Below are 18,900 nucleotides of genomic sequence, written 5' to 3' on the forward strand. Positions count from 1 at the left end.
CGGCCCCGGCCCCGTCCGTCCCCCCCCCCCGTCCCGGTGCGCGGCCGCACGGCGCCGCCCGCCCCCTGTCCCCGGGCCCATGGCGGCGGTGGCGGCGGCGGCGGGAGGCCGCTGGCTCGGGCGGGCAGGGCCGCAGCGCGAGTAGCGGGCGCCTCGCACCATGCTGGCAGCCGCTTGGCTCGGCAGGGGGCTCTGGGGGCTCCTCCGCACCGCGGGGAGGAGGCGACCGGGGGACGGCGGCGGCGGCGGCGGCGGGGCCAGGCCTCTGGGGAGCCGGCCCGGGGCCGGGGGGCGGCGCCATGGCAACGGCGGCGGGTTCTGCCTGGGGGGGGCCCTGGGGCAGCCCCAGCGGCTCCTGCGCCACCGCCAGCGGCCGCCGCCGCCGCCGCCTCTCCCGCCGCCCTTCCCCGCCGCCGCCGCTGTATGGAGCCTCGTCGGCAGCGGGGCCGGGCACCGGAGGGCCGGCAGCGGCGGCCCCGCTCCGCAGGAGCCGTGCCGGGAGAGGAACGGGGCGGGGCGCTGCGCCGAGCTGGTGCGTGAGGGGATTGGGGGTGGCGGGGGGTCTTCTGTCGGAGGGGGGGTCTTTCTGTCACGGGAATCTTCTGTCGGGGGTGTCTTTTTGTCAGGGGGCGTCTTCTATTGGAGGGGGGTGTCTTTCTGTCAGGGAAATCTGTCAGGGGAGGTCTTTCTGTCCGGGTCGTTCTGTCACGGGATCTTCTGTCTGGCGGGGTCTTTCTGTCAGGGGAACTTCCGTCAGGGAGAGTATTTCTGTCACGGGAATCTTCTGTTGGGGGGGTCTTTCTGTCAGGGAAATCTGTCAGGGGAGGTCTTTCTGTCAGGGGGGTCTTCTGTCAGGGTGCCCTGCTTTCAGAACCAAAGCCTTGGTTAATATTTAATAGTTAGATGCTTTGCGTCCTGCCCAAATGGCAGCTCACTGCCAACATCTGCAGGGCTTCCCTGCCTCAACCCCCTGTTTACCTTGACTGCTGTCATTACGTGCTTAATTAGAATCTGCCTTCCTGTCCTGAAGTTTCTCCTTTCTTGCTTTGCAGTATGAAAACCCGTGGACGATCCCAAACATACTGTCAATGGCGAGGATGGGTCTGGCACCGGTCTTAGGCTATTTGATCGTTGAAGAAAATTTCAATGTGGCACTCGGTGTCTTCGTTTTGGCTGGAGTAACGGATTTGGTATGTTTGCATTCATTTGGAAATGCTTTGGGGATAGCGTGGGTTGTGGTGACCCCATCGATGTGCATTCGAATTGAGAGTCAGCATAGAATGGGAATGAGTAAACTATAGGAACAGACACCTTTTTATGCTTATCATTTTCTAGAAATGCTGTATATGTCCTTTGTGACGCCGTGGTGAGCTCTCGTACCCAAAGCGGACTTGGTGCTGGTGGAGCACTGGGGGTATCTGGGTTGGTTCCCTGCCCATCCCCGCGTCGGCACTGCCCGGCCAGTGCTTGTGCACCTAGAGGTCTGTTGGGTTTGCGGGCGCACCTAGTGCACCCATCAGAGCAATAACTGTCAATTTGAGATGTGCACTTTAAAACATCTTTTTCATTTTTGTTTCAAATAATGAGAGTTGAGAACGTTTGAAGGCTTCCAGAATCTGGAATGTAATGTGGGGAAAAAAAAAAGTGATACAAGTATCAGCTAACAGGTGTCATATCTCATCAAAGTTAAACTAGCTGTCCTGTGTCATGTCGTTCAGGAAATCTTTCTGTAACAGAAGCATATAAAAACTACTATGTTCTTAACTCTTTAATACAAAAATATTGAATTTTGTTTTTCCTAGTTGGATGGATTTATTGCACGAAATTGGGCTAATCAGAAATCAGCCTTGGGAAGTGCTCTTGATCCTCTGGCAGATAAAATTCTCATCAGCGTGCTCTACGTAAGCCTAACTTGTGCAAATCTTATCCCAGGTGAGAAAATGTTATTACTTGCCAATGATAATATGTCTTCTGTTTTTGGAAGGAAAACTGTGTATTGCTCAAAACTTTTGTTTTGCCAGTTGTACTTTGCTATTTGCTGCTGATAGATACCTGAACAAAAAAAACCACCTCTGCCCCCCGCACAGATCTACAAAACAAAAAGTATTGCTGCTGTTTTCAGGTGTAATTTCTTCAAAGCAGTAGTAGTTAGCAGTTACATCAAAACATTTCTCAGAATGGATTGATTTAAGACTTCACTTGAAACCGTTTCAGAAGTCACATTAAAAATCTTCAGTCGTACCTAAAACTTGTTTAGAAGTTTAAGGTGGTTATTTCTTCTTGCTTCATGTGTTGTGCTCTTTTTGTTTTATTTTGTTCTTAGTCGTGGACATGATTTTTCACTAGATCCTGTTGGCTTGTTTTTTCAGTTTCACTTACTTCCATGATCATTCTGAGGGATGTAGCACTTATCGCTGCTGTTTTTTATGTGCGATACAAAACCCTTTCTCCACCGGTAAGTTTGTAACATTAAACAAAATTCTATGAACATGTAATCATTTTTTACTGTGATTGAATCTTACTTTAACATACTTTACTTGTATATAAAATGAGTAAGCGTTTAACAAGTTGTAACCAATAGGTTTTTCCCTCTTGATGGTTGCTCAAAACATGGGTTGATAGCTTAAGAGGTGTATCAAACTGAATCTGCTAGAATTGCCTTTTCCCCCCTTTTCTCTCCTGACAGAGAACACTCAGCAGGTATTTTAATCCCTGTTACGCTACAGCCCAACTAAAACCAACGTTCATTAGCAAGGTAAGAGTAGTAAGTCATTAGAAAAGATAAATTTCTCCATAGTTGGGGCGAGGTGTAGTTTGGAGGGAGGGAGCTGTTTCCTACTGCTGCTGAGTGCAGTTTCAAAGTAGTGCCAACCAATTTGGAGGCAACTTCAGATGTGTAAGATGGTTCGTTAAAAGATGTTTTAAAATATTTTTCTGGTACTTTTTAAGTAGTAGTATATAGACTCAAACAAGTAATAAAAGTGTACATTGGTATTCTTCGGAGAGTGCACTTTATTTTGGTCACATTTCTAATCTTGCTTTTATCAGATGAATACAGCCGTTCAGCTAATTTTGGTGGCAGCTTCTTTAGCAGCACCTGTTTTCAATTATGTGGACAGCATATACCTGCAGACATTATGGTAACTTGTCTCTTCATTTTTTTTCCAGATAATTTAGTGTACTCCTTAAGAAACTGGTAATAGAGATTAATCTAATTGTGTGGAACAAAAAAACTGTGCCCAAATGATGTCATAGACCCCTTATGGCTGAATTTTTGCACGTTTATTCTCAACTGACACAGCAGCTATATATTTATTGGTACTTACTTTGAGACCAGATAAGATCCAAGAATAACAGCTAAGAAACAAGTCTTGAGAATAGAGACGGTGTACATAGGCAAAGTGTACATTCAGATTAGTATAAAAGAAGGGAGTGGGAAGAAAGGATATATGTGTTCTTTGTATGTTCATGCTGTTAGTGTCCCTGGAAAAGCAATCTTGATGTCAGTAAAATTAGACAGGAGGTATTTTCTTACTTTTGCTTTATGTTCTACCTGCTATCTTGAAATCTTGGTTTCTGAAGCCTCTTTGAAAAGCACCTGAAGAAGTCACTGATTCCTCCTGGACTATAGAAAGGAAGGGGAGGAAAGGGGAGAGATTGAATGAAAACAGGCCAATGGGAGTGTACTTCTTTAAATAATGGCCTTTCCCGTCACTGTCATTGCAGACCTGAACAATTAATGGTGGCGTTATTTATCCTCAGCTCTTAGGCAAGAGTTTGGAACAAAGAGGCTGGACTGCAGATAGCTGCATTACTTCCTAACTTGGTTTAAAGTAGTGAAAGATCCAGTGTTACTTGTCTTTTTTAAAAAAAAAAGCAGAAAAACAGCCACAAAGCTTTTAAGGAGCTAGGAACCTTTATCTTAATAGTCAAGTGTGGTTTTCATCCTGTTGGAAAGCCGAACCCGAAATTGCATCTGTGAAAGACGCTTACCTTGCTATTTCTCTGGAATTCTGAGAGGGTTCCCACATAGTGAGTAATGAAGAAATGTGAGGTATAACTTACCAGGATACTGTAGGAATGCTCTAACAGTGATGTCAGCGAGCCTGGCAGTGGCAGTGAGGGGCAGGACTGTAACAGTGACTCACACGTGAATGGTGCCAGCCTTTGACAGAGAGGAGCACTGCTCTTTTAGAAATACCTAATATGCCCAGGAAGGGAACAAAAAAGGCTGAATCCAAAACTTGTGCTTTAGCTTTGGTGCTTGTTAAAATAGTAAGTTCAAGTCATTCCTATTATTCGAATGCTCCCCTTTTGTGCAACCACGGGATAGTTTCTCACATCAGTCACTTCTCACGCTGGTAAAAATTCTTTAGGCTGCAAATACTGAAGCAGATCATTGTCTTCCCTTCTTTAAAACAAGTGTTAACATTTACTGTCGTACTCGTACTCATCTGACTTACAGGAACTATTTTTCCCAAAGGTGCATCACAGCGTTCACGACGGTAACATCTGCATATAGCTATTACCACTACGGCCGAAAAACGGTTCAGGTGATAAATAACAAATGAAGTATTATTGAAAGGACCGTGTCTTGGCAGGATGGTTTGCTGTACTGCAGAAGATGGTTGTAATGCAACTGGGCTTTGGATAGAAACCTGTTTTTTCTGCTTAAACCATGGCATCACAATGAAGTGAAGTTTGAACATGTACTGTGTATATAAATAGAGAATTTTCAATGTATTTTTAATTTGTTTAAAATTAAGGTTGTTTACAAAATCAAATAAATAATATTCTTAAAGACACAGGTCACTGGTTGCTGCCATGTGCATTTTGAATAATTTTATACTGGTTTTGAAGTCAGAAGTAGGCACTTTTCCGCAGCTGTTTTGCCATCTTCATGCAACGAACTGAACAGATCTGAGAAGAAAAAGCAATTGTAAGAGCAAACTGTACCTCAACCTAAGTCAATAAAGCAGCATTGCTTATTAGGACTTAATGACACATTTCAGCTTGCAGCAGGAGAAAGAATGTCATCGAGGAGCAGAATCTCTAGAAATTTAAGCCGGAGTAAGAGCAAATGTTATTTCATTTTCCATGGTGATGTGGATAGGCCATTGAAGGGTTATTACTTCCCCCTGCCCCTTCCCCTCTGCCCGTATTTATTTTATTTTTAAATAGGAGCAAATGTTCTCACCAGAGAAGTGTTTTGAGTCTGGGAATGGTTGGCTGTGCATTGGAGAGTCTGTAGCCAAATTAGGCACGGAGATACGCTCCTCTGACTGTACTACTAATTTCTAGTGATTGAAACAGACTGCATCTCCTGTGTCTCCAGTTTCTTTAAAGCTTGTGTAGGTGCCATTAATTCTAGCTCCACTGGAGAAAGTGAGAGTGTTAACAATTGTCCAAATTAATGGAGAAATTGAAAGAAAATTATAGGTGCACATCCTGTTGATTTTTCCTGTTCCTCCAGCTTCAAGAGGTATACAGCAATCCCACTCAGATACAGGCACCTTGTCTGTGTTCTTTGCCAGTTCTATGCTTTCAGAAAGATACAGAATAAAGAACAGACTGTTCGGGGGGGCAGAACAGACTGTATTGATCATAATTTATATTCTATATTTTAGAGCAACATGTGGTATTTCTTGTATGTCATAAAAGTACAGCAATGAAGGGCTTAAATAACTGAAATCAGGTGGTATATGATACCACTGTATTAACAGAAGAACACTGCTATAGGCATCTCCTTTGAGAGCACGTAGTCTCTTTTGTGACTGTATATGCCTGTATATACAAAGCATTTTAATATTTTTTATATTTGAACTTGTATAGAATGGTGCACAGAGAAAACGCTTGATTTTTATTATTACCTCTTTCTGAACTGTCCCCACGTTTTGTGGTTTACCTTGTGTCTTACAACAAAGGGATACAAAGCACATCCTACGGAAGTTCCCTTAAAATACCTGAATATTTAGTAAAAATGGAATATTTTAATTCAAGTACAGTTCAAAACGCAGCGATTTATTGCACTGCATTAGGTCATTCCTCTTTGGTTGTGGCTTCTGGGGGATGGCTCTTTTTTTAATTCACGGATAACTTTGAAACATCACATGTAATTGTCAGGGCGTGGAAAAATAGTGGTGATAATAGTGAATGTTATAATTACATTAGTGAATTTATTATAGTTAAGGGATAACAGTGAAGGATCCGTAGTGGTGTGTGTCATTACACTTGTCACTACTTGTGTTGGTATGTCAAATGTACGATTACCTGGTAGTATGTGCCTAAACATTTGCGTTAAATAAAGTTCTGCTAGAGCTGCTTTTAGAGCTGCTGCTTTTCCAGTCATGGATTTGTTTGGTACTTGATATTTATCATCGGCCTGCCAGAGCACGTAATCCATCTGACACTCGTGAAGAAGAAAGTCAGCCTTCCATTTCTCCTCGTCCAACGCGTGAATGCTACCTCAGGCACGGCTCTGCGCTGCAGGTGGGAGCGTGTCGTCTCTAACCACGAAAACATGAGCTCCTCCTCACGGACAGAGCTTCCTTTCCCCTGCGAGGAAGGTGCAGAGCCGCTGCTTTCCACCCTGAGGAGTGCAGAGCCCCGGCCAGCAGCGGGGACCACCCCGGGGCCCGAGCCCCGGCCGCCAGGCGCCAGCCGAGAGCCCGGAGCGGGGCGGGCCGAGGCGCTGGGGCCGCCCCTCCAAAATGGCCGAGCAGCAGCAGCCCCAGCAGCAGCAGGCACCGGGAGCAGGGTCGGAGGGCTGCAAGGCGCTGGGCGCCCTGCTCAGCGGCATCGCGCAGGCCGCCTACCACGGCAACGCGGCCCTGACGGCCGAGCTGCTCCGCGGGCAGCTCTACCCCGAGGCGGCGCCCGAGGAGTTCGCGGCCCTGCGCGCCAAGATGGGCGGCCTCCTGCAGGTACCGCCCGCGGGTTTGGGGGTTTGGGGGGTCCCGGGGCTCGGCACGGAGCTGTTTGGGGTGCTCCTGTGAGGAGGAGCGGGAGTGGGGTGTTAATTGTGGGTGTTTAACGCCCGCATCCCAGTATGTAGCAGCGAACTTCTTATACTGTGGGGGGCTTTCTTTCTAAAACGTTCCTTGGCATCTAAGTAAAGCTGCAACATCTGCTTTGTCCTCTATCAGTACGTGCTGTTATTATTGTATGCCGCTTGTGTTACTAAAGATTATTCATCTCTCCTTAAAACCATTATATGTTAAGTTACAGCCCTCTAAGAAATACTTGGAATTACCTTAGATCATTTTATATGGCAGGAAAATGTCCAAAAACTAGAAGATACTGGCTTTACTTCTCTCTATATTTTTATTTCTTACAAGGTCAAAAGTGTGTATTCATTTCAAAAGACTGTAAAACGTCTTTATTTCTCCATCGCTAACTTTGTACCAGGAGGTGGTATCGTAGCACTAACGCCCGTTGTTAGCGCAGCAGGTGCTGCTCTAATTCCTGACCACACAGCAGCAGTCACCAACTCCAGCTTAGTCTTTCATAATTACACTGTGCTTACAGCACCGTTAGCAGCAGTGTCCCCGTTCGTCCATCAGGTAAGAAACTGTGTATGTGAGATGTACCACTTTGATTTGTAATTTCTTTGTTGTCGTTCATGCCTGAAGACAACTGCCTTGGTAGCCACAGCAGTCAGATCTACCTGGTATCCTGCAAGATGCGGTATGCTAATTGAGAAGTATATTATTGCCAAAATCCACCCCAAACCATTCTATGATTCAAACAGTGGTTGTTTTTGCCCCCTTTTGGCCATATCCACTGCCGCTTCCTTGTGACAACTGCAGTGCTTTCTGGACCACTCCGTGAGCGGACAGTTGTCGGTCATGTTGTTGAATAACTCAAAGGGAGGAAGAGAAACAGAATGACTCAAGCTCCTGAGTCTAAATTGTCTCATGGAAAGATCAGCTGAGTGTCAGAAGTCAATAAAGGATGCAGCTTGGACTGCATAGCCAGGAGTAGCGAGTGAAGGGGAGCAGGGAGCGAGGTGAGTTCTTTCATCAGTTCACTGAAGAAAAACAAAATCAATGTCAGTTTGTACAGTGGGCAGCAAACTAGAGTGCCTCAGACCCGCTGTCTGTTCTGTTCGCTCTTAGGGGGTGATGGTGACTGGCATTATCAATGCCCCACGAGTGTCATGGCCTGAATCCTTGGCTCAAAGCCAGGATGTTTTGAGTTCTACTCGACATCCACAGGACCAGTGGGAGACAAAACAAAAAGCCATAAACCAAACTTTCTGCTGTATCGTATTCTTTAAAAAAATAGATGAATTTCTATTTTTTTTCCGTACTGTGTATTTTGGCTAATATGTCAACCTTTTTCTCTAGATTTTCTAGATTAGAATTTCTGATTCGCTCCTCTGTTTCATTTTTGAAATTGGTTTCCTCTAAATTTGTGTAAGCCAGATTTTACTGTATTATTCACCGTGCTCTGTTCTGATGGCCATTTTTCAGATGGTTACGTCCCTTTCTTATTTTTGACCCACCTTTTTTTTGTAGATTGTTTGGTGGTAGAGTGTTTTTTTTGAGGTGCTTTTGACTACCTCTGACAGATGACCAGCAAATACAAGTAGTATTTTTCTACTAATTTCAATGCAGTTCTGTAGTGTAGTAACTTCAGATAAATGTTAACTTCATAGGAATGTTCTCCAAGCTCTGTGCATGCACTGTTTTTTCTCTTTACAGGAATATGTAGCTCTTTAGCCATGACTGAAGCATGACAGCTGCTCAGCCAAAGTGATGTATTTGAGGCCAGAAGAAAAGACAGTGCCACATCCAGAGGATATAGCTAGAGAAACTTAGGCAAACATAGTTGATAGATTTGGAATTTGATGATGATGCTAGCGCTTATTTTCTGCTTTTATGTAGAGTCCATAGTTTCTTTAATGATCAAATTCAGGCGTGTTGTGGTTTAGCCCGGCTGGCAGCTAAACACCACACAGCTGTTCACTCACCCTCCCCCCTCCCTCTCTGGGATGGGGGAGAGAAACGGGAAAGTGAAGCCTGTGAGTTGAGATAAAGACAGTTTATTAAGACAGGAAAAATAATAACAATAATAATAATAATAGTATTACTAATAATAATGTGTACGAAATAAGTGATGCACAATGCAATTGCTCACCACCCGTTGACCGATGCCCAGCCTATCCCCGAGCAGCCGGCCCCCCCACCCCTGCTAGCCAGCCCTATATATTGTTCAGCATGACGTCAGATGGTATGGAATACCCCTTTGGCCAGTTTGGGTCAGCTGTCCTGGGTCTGTCCCCTCCCAGCTCCTGCTGCACCCCTAGCCTGCTCACTGGCAGGACAGAGCGAGAAGCTGAAAAGTCCTTGGCTTGGTGTAGGCACTGCTCTGCAACAATTAAAACATCAGCATGTTATCAGCGCTCTTCTCATCCTAATCCAAAACATAGCCCCCTGCCAGCTACTAGGAGGAAAATTAGCTCTGTCCTAACTGAAACCAGGACAGATATCCACCCCTTATTCCATACCATTTATGTCATGCTTAGGTTACACTCTTTCCAATACCTTCTAATTAATCACCATTTTCATCTATGATATATAGCAATCATGATAGTGATGACATGCAGTATTATATAATAATTAACATACTACAATTCAACTCATGGGCTATTCTCACCCAGTATTAAATCCCCTTGAGGTACACATCGGACCTCCCCATTCTTTTGCATTACCCACCAAGCGCATCCAGGTCCCTGAGCAAAAGCAATCCCACGAATGGGTTTGCCTTTTCCTGAGGCAGGAGTAGCCCAGACTGTCTTACCCAGCATGTTTCTTATGTGCACTACAGGAACTTTATCCCCTTCTACAGTGCGTAACAGGTTTGATTGGGCAGGTCCAGCTCGGTTGGCAGATCCTCTAGTATTGGCTAACCAGGTGGCCTTTGCCAAATGTGTATCCCTAATTTTGAATGTCCCAGCACCCATTGGTTTCAGTGTAGTCTTTAACAGTCCATTGTATCGTTCAGCTTTCCCGGAGGCTGGTGCATGATAGGGGATGTGATACACCCACTCAATACCATGTTCTTTGGCCCAAGTGTCTATAAGGTTGTTTCGGAAATGAGTCCCATTGTCTGACTCAGTTCTTTCTGGGGTGCCATGTCGCCATAGGACTTGCTTTTCAAGGCCCAGGATAGTGTTCCGGGCGGTGGCATGGGGCACAGGATATGTTTCCAGCCATCCGGTGGTTGCTTCCACCATTTTAAGTACGTGGCGCTTGCCGTTGCGGGTTTGGGGGAGTGTGATGTAATCAATCTGCCAGGCCTCTCCATATTTGTATTTCAGCCATCGTCCTCCATACCAGAGAGGCTTTGACCGTTTGGCTTGCTTGATTGCAGCACATGTTTCACAATCATGAATAACCTGTGCTATAGTGTCCATGGTCAGGTCCACCCCTCGGTCACGAGCCCATCTGTATGTTGCATCTCTACCTTGATGACCTGAGGTGTCATGGGCCTATCGGGCTATAAATAATTCACCTTTATGTTGCCAGTCCAGGTCCACCTGAGCCACTTCAATCTTAGCAGCCTGATCCACCTGCTGGTTGTTTTGATGTTCTTCAGTAGCCCGATTCTTGGGCACATGAGCATCTACATGGCGTACCTTTACAACCAGGTTCTCTACCCGGGCAGCAATACCTTGCCACAATGCAGCAGCCCAGATGGGTTTGCCCCGGCGTTCCCAGTTGTTCTGCTTCCATTGCTGTAGCCACCCCCACAGGGCATTTGCTACCATCGATGAATCGGTATAGAGATAGAGAACTGGCCACTTGTCTCGTTCAGCAATATCTAAAGCCAGCTGAATGGCTTTCACTTCTGCAAACTGACTCGATTCACCTTCTCCCTCAGCAGCTTCTGCAACTCGTCGTGTAGGACTCCATACAGCAGCTTTCCATCTCCGATGCTTTCCCACAATACGACAGGACCCATCAGTGAACAGGGCATATTTCTTCTCATTTTCTGGTAGCTTGTTGTACAGTGGGGCTTCTTCAGCACGGACCACCTCCTCCTCTGATGATATCCCAAAGTATTTGCCTTCTGGCCAGTCCATAATCACTTCCAAGATTCCTGGGCGACTGGGGTTTCTTATTTGAGCCCGCTGAGTAATCAGTGCAACCCACTTGCTCCATGTAGCATCAGTTGCATGATGTGTAGAGGGGACCCTTCCTTTGAACATCCAGCCTAGTACCGGCAGTCGGGGTGCCAGGAGGAGCTGCGCTTCAGTACCGACCACTTCCGAAGCAGATCGAACTCCTTCATATGCTGCCAATATCTCCTTTTCGGTTGGAGTATAGCGGGCCTCAGATCCTCTGTATCCCCGACTCCAAAACCCCAGGGGTCAACCTCGAGTTTCCCCAGGTTCTTTCTGCCAGAGGCTCCAGGTGGGGCCATTCTCCCCGGCTGCGGTGTAGAGCACATTCTTTACATCTGGTCCTGTTCGGACTGGCCCAAGGGCTACTGCATGAACTATTTCCTGCTTAATTTGTTCAAAGGCTTGTCGTTGCTCAGGGCCCCATTCAAAAGCATTCTTCTTATGGGTTACTTGGTAGAGCGGGTTTACAATCAGACTGTAATTTGGAATATGCATTCTCCAAAACCCCACGACACCTAGGAAAGTTTGTGTTTCTTTTTTGCTAGTTGGTGGAGACATAGCTGTTATTTTGTTGATCACATCCATTGGGATTTGACGACGTCCATCTTGCCATTTTATTCCTAGAAACTGGATCTCTCGTGCAGGTCCTTTAACTTCATTTTGTTTTATGGCAAAACCGGCCTTCAGAAGGATTTGGACTATTTTCTTCCCTTTCTCGAAAACTTCCTCTGCAGTGTCACCCCACACAACGATGTCATCGATGTACTGCAGCCATTCCAGTTCCAGCTGCTGCAGCCATTCCAGTTCCAGCTCCTGCAGCTGTTCCAGTTCCAGTTCCAGTCCTAACTGAAACCAGGACAAGGCGATACCCTGAAAATGCTGAAATGAATATTGCTGTCTGAGTCTGAAAGTCTGATTCCTGTGGGACTTAAGACTTTCTGGTTGTGTGTGTGTGTGCTTTTATTTTCCCTCTCAAAGACAAGTCTTATTCAAGCCTAGTTGAGATGTTCTTTACATAAGGTTAATTCAGGCCCCAGAAAACGTGATTAAAATTGTGTGATGTTTATTCATTGTTGTAACACCAGCATACAGGTTAGGAGGATGGCAATCTGCTGGGGAAAGGATGTCATGTTCCCCAGGTGCTGCTTTAAGAACCCGAACTGATAACACCTGTGGTCTTTGAGGTGACACCTTCCAATTCAAGGTAGCATCTCGTTGTTATCAGGTGTGTGTCTCCTTGCCTTCATGCCCAGAACTCTGCTCATCTTATGGGTGAAATTCCTGGGAAACAGTCAAATTTTATACAGATCGGTGCACTTTGAAGTTGAAGTTTTAAGCTAAGCAATACTTTGTTCAGGCACAACTTCAGGATGAGTATGCATGGATTTTGGCTATTTCTAGTGGGGCACTTAAAGGAAGTAACGTGTAAGTCCTGTGGATACTTCAGGATGCTGAACCACAGAGATCCTGAAAAAGTCCCTTGGCTTTTAGGTTGTTTAGAGGGCTGTGTCTCTCCCACTTCTGTCAGTGTGGGGAGGTAGAAGTTATGCTTTGGAAGTAGGGAGGCTTAAGCTTTTGTCTACCTGTTGTCCTAGGTATTACTTGTGATGCTTCCTTTTCAGTTCTCAGAGCTAGCTTACAAATCTCTGCCTGTGGCATCGATTGTCTCATCTGAAGATGTCACGCAGAATAAATACAGCGTGAGCCGTTTCCTGTTGTTTGAACAATGTGGCATGGAGAAACTTGAAGGTAAAGTTGCCTTGGCCCTTCAAGTTGCTGAACCAAATCTTCAATAGCCGAGAACCACAAAACACATTCTTGCATATGTCAGGGAGTTGCCTGGAATACTTTTAGTATCTCTATGATTTTAAGTGTATGTGTTGTGTCAGCTTTTCAAGTTGTGTAGACTTGTAAAGTGTTCCTTTATATGTAACATCTTACTCTTTGGACAAACATCTTGGATGCTAGTGTCTCCCCAGAACCTGGAGGAGCAAGCTGTCCCTGTGAATGTGTTGTCCCTTCCTTGTCAATGGTTGAGTAAATCTATTCCAGTCCTTATATTTAATTCATTGTGAAAAATGTGCATGATTAAAGTGTTAACACCAATGCTTGTGTTTTTTCTGTGTTTTTATCTTTTTCTTCTTTTCTCTGGGTAAGGTGAGGGCAACAAACAGCAGAACAGGAGCAGAGAGTCAGAGAACTTGCTTGTGCAGCCAATTCCCTTGTGTAGCAGTGATCCGTACCTGAAGTTTAGAAGAAGACATAACTTTTTGTGTCTCCATTGATGATAATACCTAATCACACCAAATATATTGTGCTGGGCAGTAGCCATGCTGTTTGTTTTCAGATACCTTGTTTAAGAGCCCACGTTCTTTACATGGTCGATATGGAGAAGATAAGATGTCTTTTATTGTCTTCTGTTGTCTCTGTAGGGATTGTAAACGCCTAACCTGGATGGGACGAACAGTACCTCACTCCCCTCTCTTGTTTGTTTTTTTTTATTTTTTTTCCTGACGCATACGCATGCTGTCAGTTCATTGTGAGAAGCAGAGAGATTCATTGGCCTTGTGACTATTTAATTGCTGTAGTACTTTATGTCCTCTAAGTAGTAATCATAAATCAGTACTCTGAATGAGTCCATGCATAAATCAGCCACTTATTTCTGTTAGAGCTTATATAAATAAGGTGAAGGACTTTGCTGTACCCTCCCGCATTCTGTGTGTACAAAGCATGGTAACTTCTCAAGCATGTGAAAAGCACGGCACCTGTGAAATGTGTGGAAATGAATAGAGTCCACAAAAGTGCATCCCGTTTACTGGAGCAATAAGACTTATTTTTTCCTGGTCTTTGTATAGTCTTGTATTTTATTTTATTTTATTTTACTTTATTTTATTTATAAAAGCTGTCTTGATAATCCACTTCTTCTGGCTGTTTCTTTTCCTCCCCATAGATCTGCGTATGTTTTACTGCAGAATGTGCATGAATAATCTGGCCTCTTTCTAAAGTCCCAACTTTATTTTGTAGAGAAACAGCGTTTCCTTATTACATTTGTCTCTAGTGACATTTACTTTTTTTTTTTTTTTTTTTTTACATTTCATTTCTTGTGTGGAATTTCTTAGAAGGTAGAACAAAACTCCAGGAAGGCTGGCTGGGGAGAACTTTATCATCTCAATGTTTTGTCAATTACATTTAACTTTCTGCTTGCATATTTCCCAGCCTCCAATCCCATACACTTACAAAGCCTTGAGAAACGGGGGGAGATCAGCTCCTGCAAATTCTCACCCCAAGCATTTTTGGTTTTCAAAGACTTCTTCGTCCTGATCAAAATACTAAATTTGTCTCCTCCTCATGTAAATTTAATTTGCTGAGTTAGTTCCTGTGGTGTAAAAAAAAATAGTTGGTTACATCTAGAGTAATTCCACTCTTTTCCTTTTGGTGGCGGCAGACTCTTGAATTTACTGAATGTGCTGGAAGTGTCCCGGCTCACTATTCTGCTTCAGAACAAACTGTACGTTGGCTAAATGACAACGAAAATTCATCACGAGGAGTATAAATATTATATTTGATTTATTTTTTGCAAATAGTGAGGGTGTTACCATCTGTAATGAATACATCAGTATGTCCCTGGTAAAATATTAATCAGGATGTACATAAGTACTGTGGGAGAACTGAGCATTTGATATCCAGCATGGGAAATGCCCAAAACATTGCACAGGAATGCATTTCTTAGCCCTCTTCCTCCTCTCATTTCCCCTAGAAATCACACTGATATTCCTACCAGCTTTTCTAGCGACTGTGGTATTTCATTTCCCTGCTGTTTAAGCCAAGAAGCTGGCGGTACCGTTGTAGTTTGGCTCTGCTTGCTTTCACAGTTTATTTAAGCCCCATCCTGAAGCTGTTTCTACGTTGTGAAATGCCCCGTTGCTGCTGGTGGTTATTAGTCATTGCGCCTTTGGAGGATGTTTTTCGGGTAAGAAACCATTTGATCAAAATCTGATCTAAAGGCTTGCGGGGGAAAACCTCAGTGCCACCGGCAGATAAAATTGCTCAGAGCACAAAACTCTGGGAAGGAACAGCAGCGACCTGCGGGTGCTTTGAGGGCTGATGGCTGCCATTGGCACACCGTGTCCCTAAAGGCTGTCGCCCGACTGCAGTCCTGTCCTGACCAAGTTGCTGTTGTCACCTGGAGAAGGGGTCCCAAAGCATTACTGCTGCTGCTTGGGAGGGAAGAGACGATAGATCTTGGTGAAAGGGGTCTGCCTTTATGTGAGAAGTCAGAGCAGAAAGATGGTCGTGGAGTTTATCAGTTGAGGAGGATGGAGGCCTTTTTGTCTTCTTCAGGGGAGGGCAGAGGCCTTTTCTTCAGGGTTTCTGCTGACAGCCATTGATGGGGGGAAAAACCCAAACTTCTTGCATTTTCTGGTATGGCAAGAGAGCTGTTGTTCTTCCCTCTCTCAGCTAACTTGTGATTCTTCACATACATGGGCTTTGTCGTGGGCTCTTTTTATTGAACGCTTCACGATTGTCTTGGAAGCCCAAGCTTCTCAGAGGCAGAACGGCAGAACGGCCTCAATGCAAAGGCTGAGGTGAAATCATTCGGGAAGAGTTATTGGGAAAGATTGCTTGCTTTCTGATGCCTGGAATTACTCTTGTGCCTGTGTCTACTCACTGAAAACGAGTGCCTGTTAGATACGTTCGTTCTTCTCAATTTGGGTAAAAGGCAACAAGTTAGCCTGTAAGAGGGCATCGACAAGTGCTGTGTCCGTATCAGATGCTTTCTGCCCAAATAGGCATCCCACATGGTATGAAACCATTCCCACCAGTGTGCTTCTTTTGAGAAATTTTACTGGGCTAGGCAGAAATGTGCTAACAATAACGCTGCGCAGAGTTTTGTGAGGGAGGGTGGGCATGTCTCCTGTATTATAACAGGATGTGCACGAGAAAATGATGATTATCTAAACAGATGTTTGCCTGGGACAACTGAACAACAACCCCAGTTGTTTTTTAATCTAGTGAAACACGGCTATTACATAGCCCAGCTGCCGCCTCTGTGGGTCTGGTGTCACAGCGTGCGTTTTCTGTTCCTTCACGTGCCTACAGTTATTGTTCCTTTTTGTTCCTTTTTTTTGGTCTTGTTTCAACATCATCTTAGGAGGGTAGAAAATTGCTTGTTCACTTGAAATACCGTCTGCTATACTGTAGTGATAAAAACGTTCATGGTGAAAGTGCTTCCATGCTTAATTATTTTAGATCTCAGTACATGTATATGAGGTCAGTTCGAGTAAGGGCTGGTGGGGCTGGCAGTTATGGAAGAACACCAACTGGAGGGGAAAAGTTCTTCAAGAGAATGGGCTGGAGAGGAGGGTTGGCTGCAGGATGCTTCGTGGCTGAAGGACATTTCAAGTAGCCGTGGGCTCAGTGCTTCACTGCCTAGAGCAGCGGTTTACTACTTGTATGTTAATAAGAACAATACACTTTCATCACTCTGGATTTCTTTAATGTTTATTCTTTTTCAGTTTCTCCAATTGCAGAGCTCAGTGTTTGTATTAAGTTCAAGCCTTTCATATTCTGTTCTCATTACTATTTTAATTCCAGAAGAGGCATTTAGACGGCAGTGTTTTTGCTGGGAGCTACAGGACATGAAGGTGACGGATTCTTGCAGCGTGAGCAGTTTTCTACAAATTGGGCTGTCATTTGAACAATGTGGCCTGAGCGAGGATTCTCATCTGCACCTGCAAATTACAAACATTTTAGCACTCCTGCTGCTGGGCATTAATGAGCGCACCTCCTGAAGGCAGGCAGAAACAGAAGGACTCTAATATAGTTTATTTAATCGGGAGTATTTTCTGTAACTCAGGCATGAGACAGAGATGAAAGATCACTTCCTAATGAGAGTGGTCCTACACTCATTTCATTTGAGGCTGTAAAGTGCCGATATACTATAACCGTGTCATTTAATTAAGAAGGGCTCACTTTATCTTTAATGGTTTACTTGACCTTTTGCATCACATCGTTTATTTATCTCCTTATCTATAGACGAGTGGTAAATTAAAAGAAGTAGGCAAACTTGCGTCATTGATGTGGTAAGCTCTGTATTGCTCAAATTAGAAGCAAGCCTCTCTCGGTTTTTCCTCAGTTCTGGTGTGGGTAATTTCTGATTATATCTCTAGAGATCTAGGTGCTCTGTCCCAGCTGTGGAGGTGGTGGCTGCGCTCTCATGTCTAGAGCAGACGGGTCAGTGCCAGCTCTTGCTGTTTATAATGACGGTGCGTTATGTTTTAGCTTAAAAATGCCCTACTGAAAATCTGGTGACCCCGCCAATGGGCTTCCAGAGCAGCATGCTGGTGAGAACGGGGGATTCTCTGGTGGTCAGGATGTTTTGTGCCCTGTTCATTTCCTTTTTCCCATCCAAATATATAGTTTGTTTAGTCACATCTGTAGGACTTTTGCAAGTAGTATTTTTGTCATCAATAACATGTTTCCCTCAAAAAAAGCAAAGAAACAAAACCCCACAGGTGAGTTTATCATGTAACACGTATGTGTGTGTGCTTGCGCGTGCCCATACGAAGGCACAGGAAGGAAAGTATTTTGGTTGTGCTGGAATTCATTAGTCCCATCTCATTGCTGCAGTCTTTCCATTGACCTTAAGAAGAGTCTAGTCTGACTGAAGACTGTGGAGTTCGATCTTGCTTTTGAAGTTCATTGCTACAAATTAAATGATTCTACTATTCTTAATTAGTATTTGTCCAACACGTGCCATATGGAGTATATCTGAAAAGGGAAAAAGACCTCCTTAGGCTTCAGGTGTGGTTTCGTGCCTTTATTTCAATAACACTAGTTCTCCAATTCCTATTCCCAAAAGTCTGGGGGAAATGCTGAAGAGGACAATGAAGTCACTGCCACCTTCTGTCTCAGTTCTGGTGGTTTCCTGGGCTAGTATTAATCATCTTTCTGCTTTAAATGTGGCCTATGAAAAGGTGGGAACTTGAGTTGTCTCTCGTTTTCTTTCTGTTTGATGCCTGAAGAAGAACTAAAAGGAAAAGGGAAGGCTGTATTTACATGTGAGTCTTGACTGCTCTGTTTTCTATGAAAGACTGAGAAACCAGAAGACCATCCAGAGCAAGCGGGTGATTTGTTTGTTCTTGTCATTTACATTAATTTCATCTTGGACAGAGTGATCAGACCTTCACTTAGGAGCATTACTTATTTTGCATCCTGGTTTTGAAGCTTTAGGGACTGATGGCTTCTTACATGGAGCCTAAAGCTTAGCTGCAGGCAGGGAGCAAGCACCAGCTTCCTCCCCATCGGCAGTGGGATTAAGAGGGAAAAGATGTTTTCTGTCAAGAGCTTCAGAGGTGATGTGTAGCTCGTGAAGTCCACAGACTGGGTATGTGGAAGCTGGGAGTGCTTACCAGGGAAATTGTCTTTGCTTACCATTTCATTACACTCCTTCCGAGATACCCAGTGTCAGAAAGGATCCTGGGTTTGATGGAGGTTTGGGCTGACACAGTTCAACTGTTCGAATTTTCTGTTTAGTCCAGTTTTAACCTTTCTTTCCACTTTAAGTACAATATGTTTCTAGTAATAAACACTTTTTTTTTTACTCTACCCAGGACTGCACTGAAATTGTATTCTTTGTGATTTTTTTCTTTGTGATATGATACTTTTAAAATTGTGCCTGTTACTACTGTTGTGAAGGAGAATAAATATTTTCTTGCTCCGGGAGTCTCCTAAAGTTGGCAATGGAGACAGAATTCTTCTTCCAATCT

At 44.4% G+C, this 18,900-nt stretch overlaps 2 protein-coding genes and 1 long non-coding RNA gene across 5 annotated transcripts in view; all 3 read left to right on the forward strand.

The window, feature by feature from the left end:
• The first annotated feature begins 60 nt into the window (after positions 1–60).
• CRLS1 (cardiolipin synthase 1) lies at positions 61–4,805 on the forward strand. 2 transcript variants are annotated; one of them, XM_040552692.1, is made up of 7 exons: positions 67–532; positions 1,053–1,190; positions 1,803–1,932; positions 2,370–2,455; positions 2,687–2,755; positions 3,049–3,140; positions 4,484–4,805. In XM_040552692.1, exons 1-7 carry the CDS (start codon positions 161–163, stop codon positions 4,569–4,571), a joined length of 975 nt encoding a protein of 324 aa, XP_040408626.1. In that variant the 5' UTR covers positions 67–160; the 3' UTR covers positions 4,572–4,805. The 2 variants fall into 2 exon arrangements, with proteins under 2 accessions (XP_040408627.1, XP_040408626.1); XM_040552693.1 differs by lacking the exon at positions 2,687–2,755 and having other exon boundaries at positions 61–532.
• Positions 4,806–6,663: 1,858 nt separating this feature from the next.
• COMMD1 (copper metabolism domain containing 1) overlaps positions 6,664–18,900 on the forward strand; it is a 77,667-nt gene continuing 65,430 nt past the window's right edge. Inside the window, exon 1 of one of the 2 annotated variants that reach the window (XM_040552694.1) lies at positions 6,664–6,923. In XM_040552694.1, coding sequence (XP_040408628.1) covers positions 6,711–6,923 — 213 coding nt within the window. In that variant the 5' untranslated portion in view covers positions 6,664–6,710. The remainder of the gene's footprint in view (positions 6,924–18,900) is intronic. The other variant, XM_040552695.1, reaches the window with a different exon arrangement.
• On the forward strand, positions 6,965–8,914 carry LOC121067824. The gene is made up of 3 exons (XR_005818467.1): positions 6,965–7,562; positions 7,809–8,008; positions 8,706–8,914. It is a non-coding gene; the product is annotated as an uncharacterized LOC121067824 (long non-coding RNA).

The sequence above is a fragment of the Cygnus olor genome, chromosome 3 (genome assembly GCF_009769625.2).
Source record: "Cygnus olor isolate bCygOlo1 chromosome 3, bCygOlo1.pri.v2, whole genome shotgun sequence".
Lineage (NCBI taxonomy): Eukaryota > Metazoa > Chordata > Aves > Anseriformes > Anatidae > Cygnus > Cygnus olor.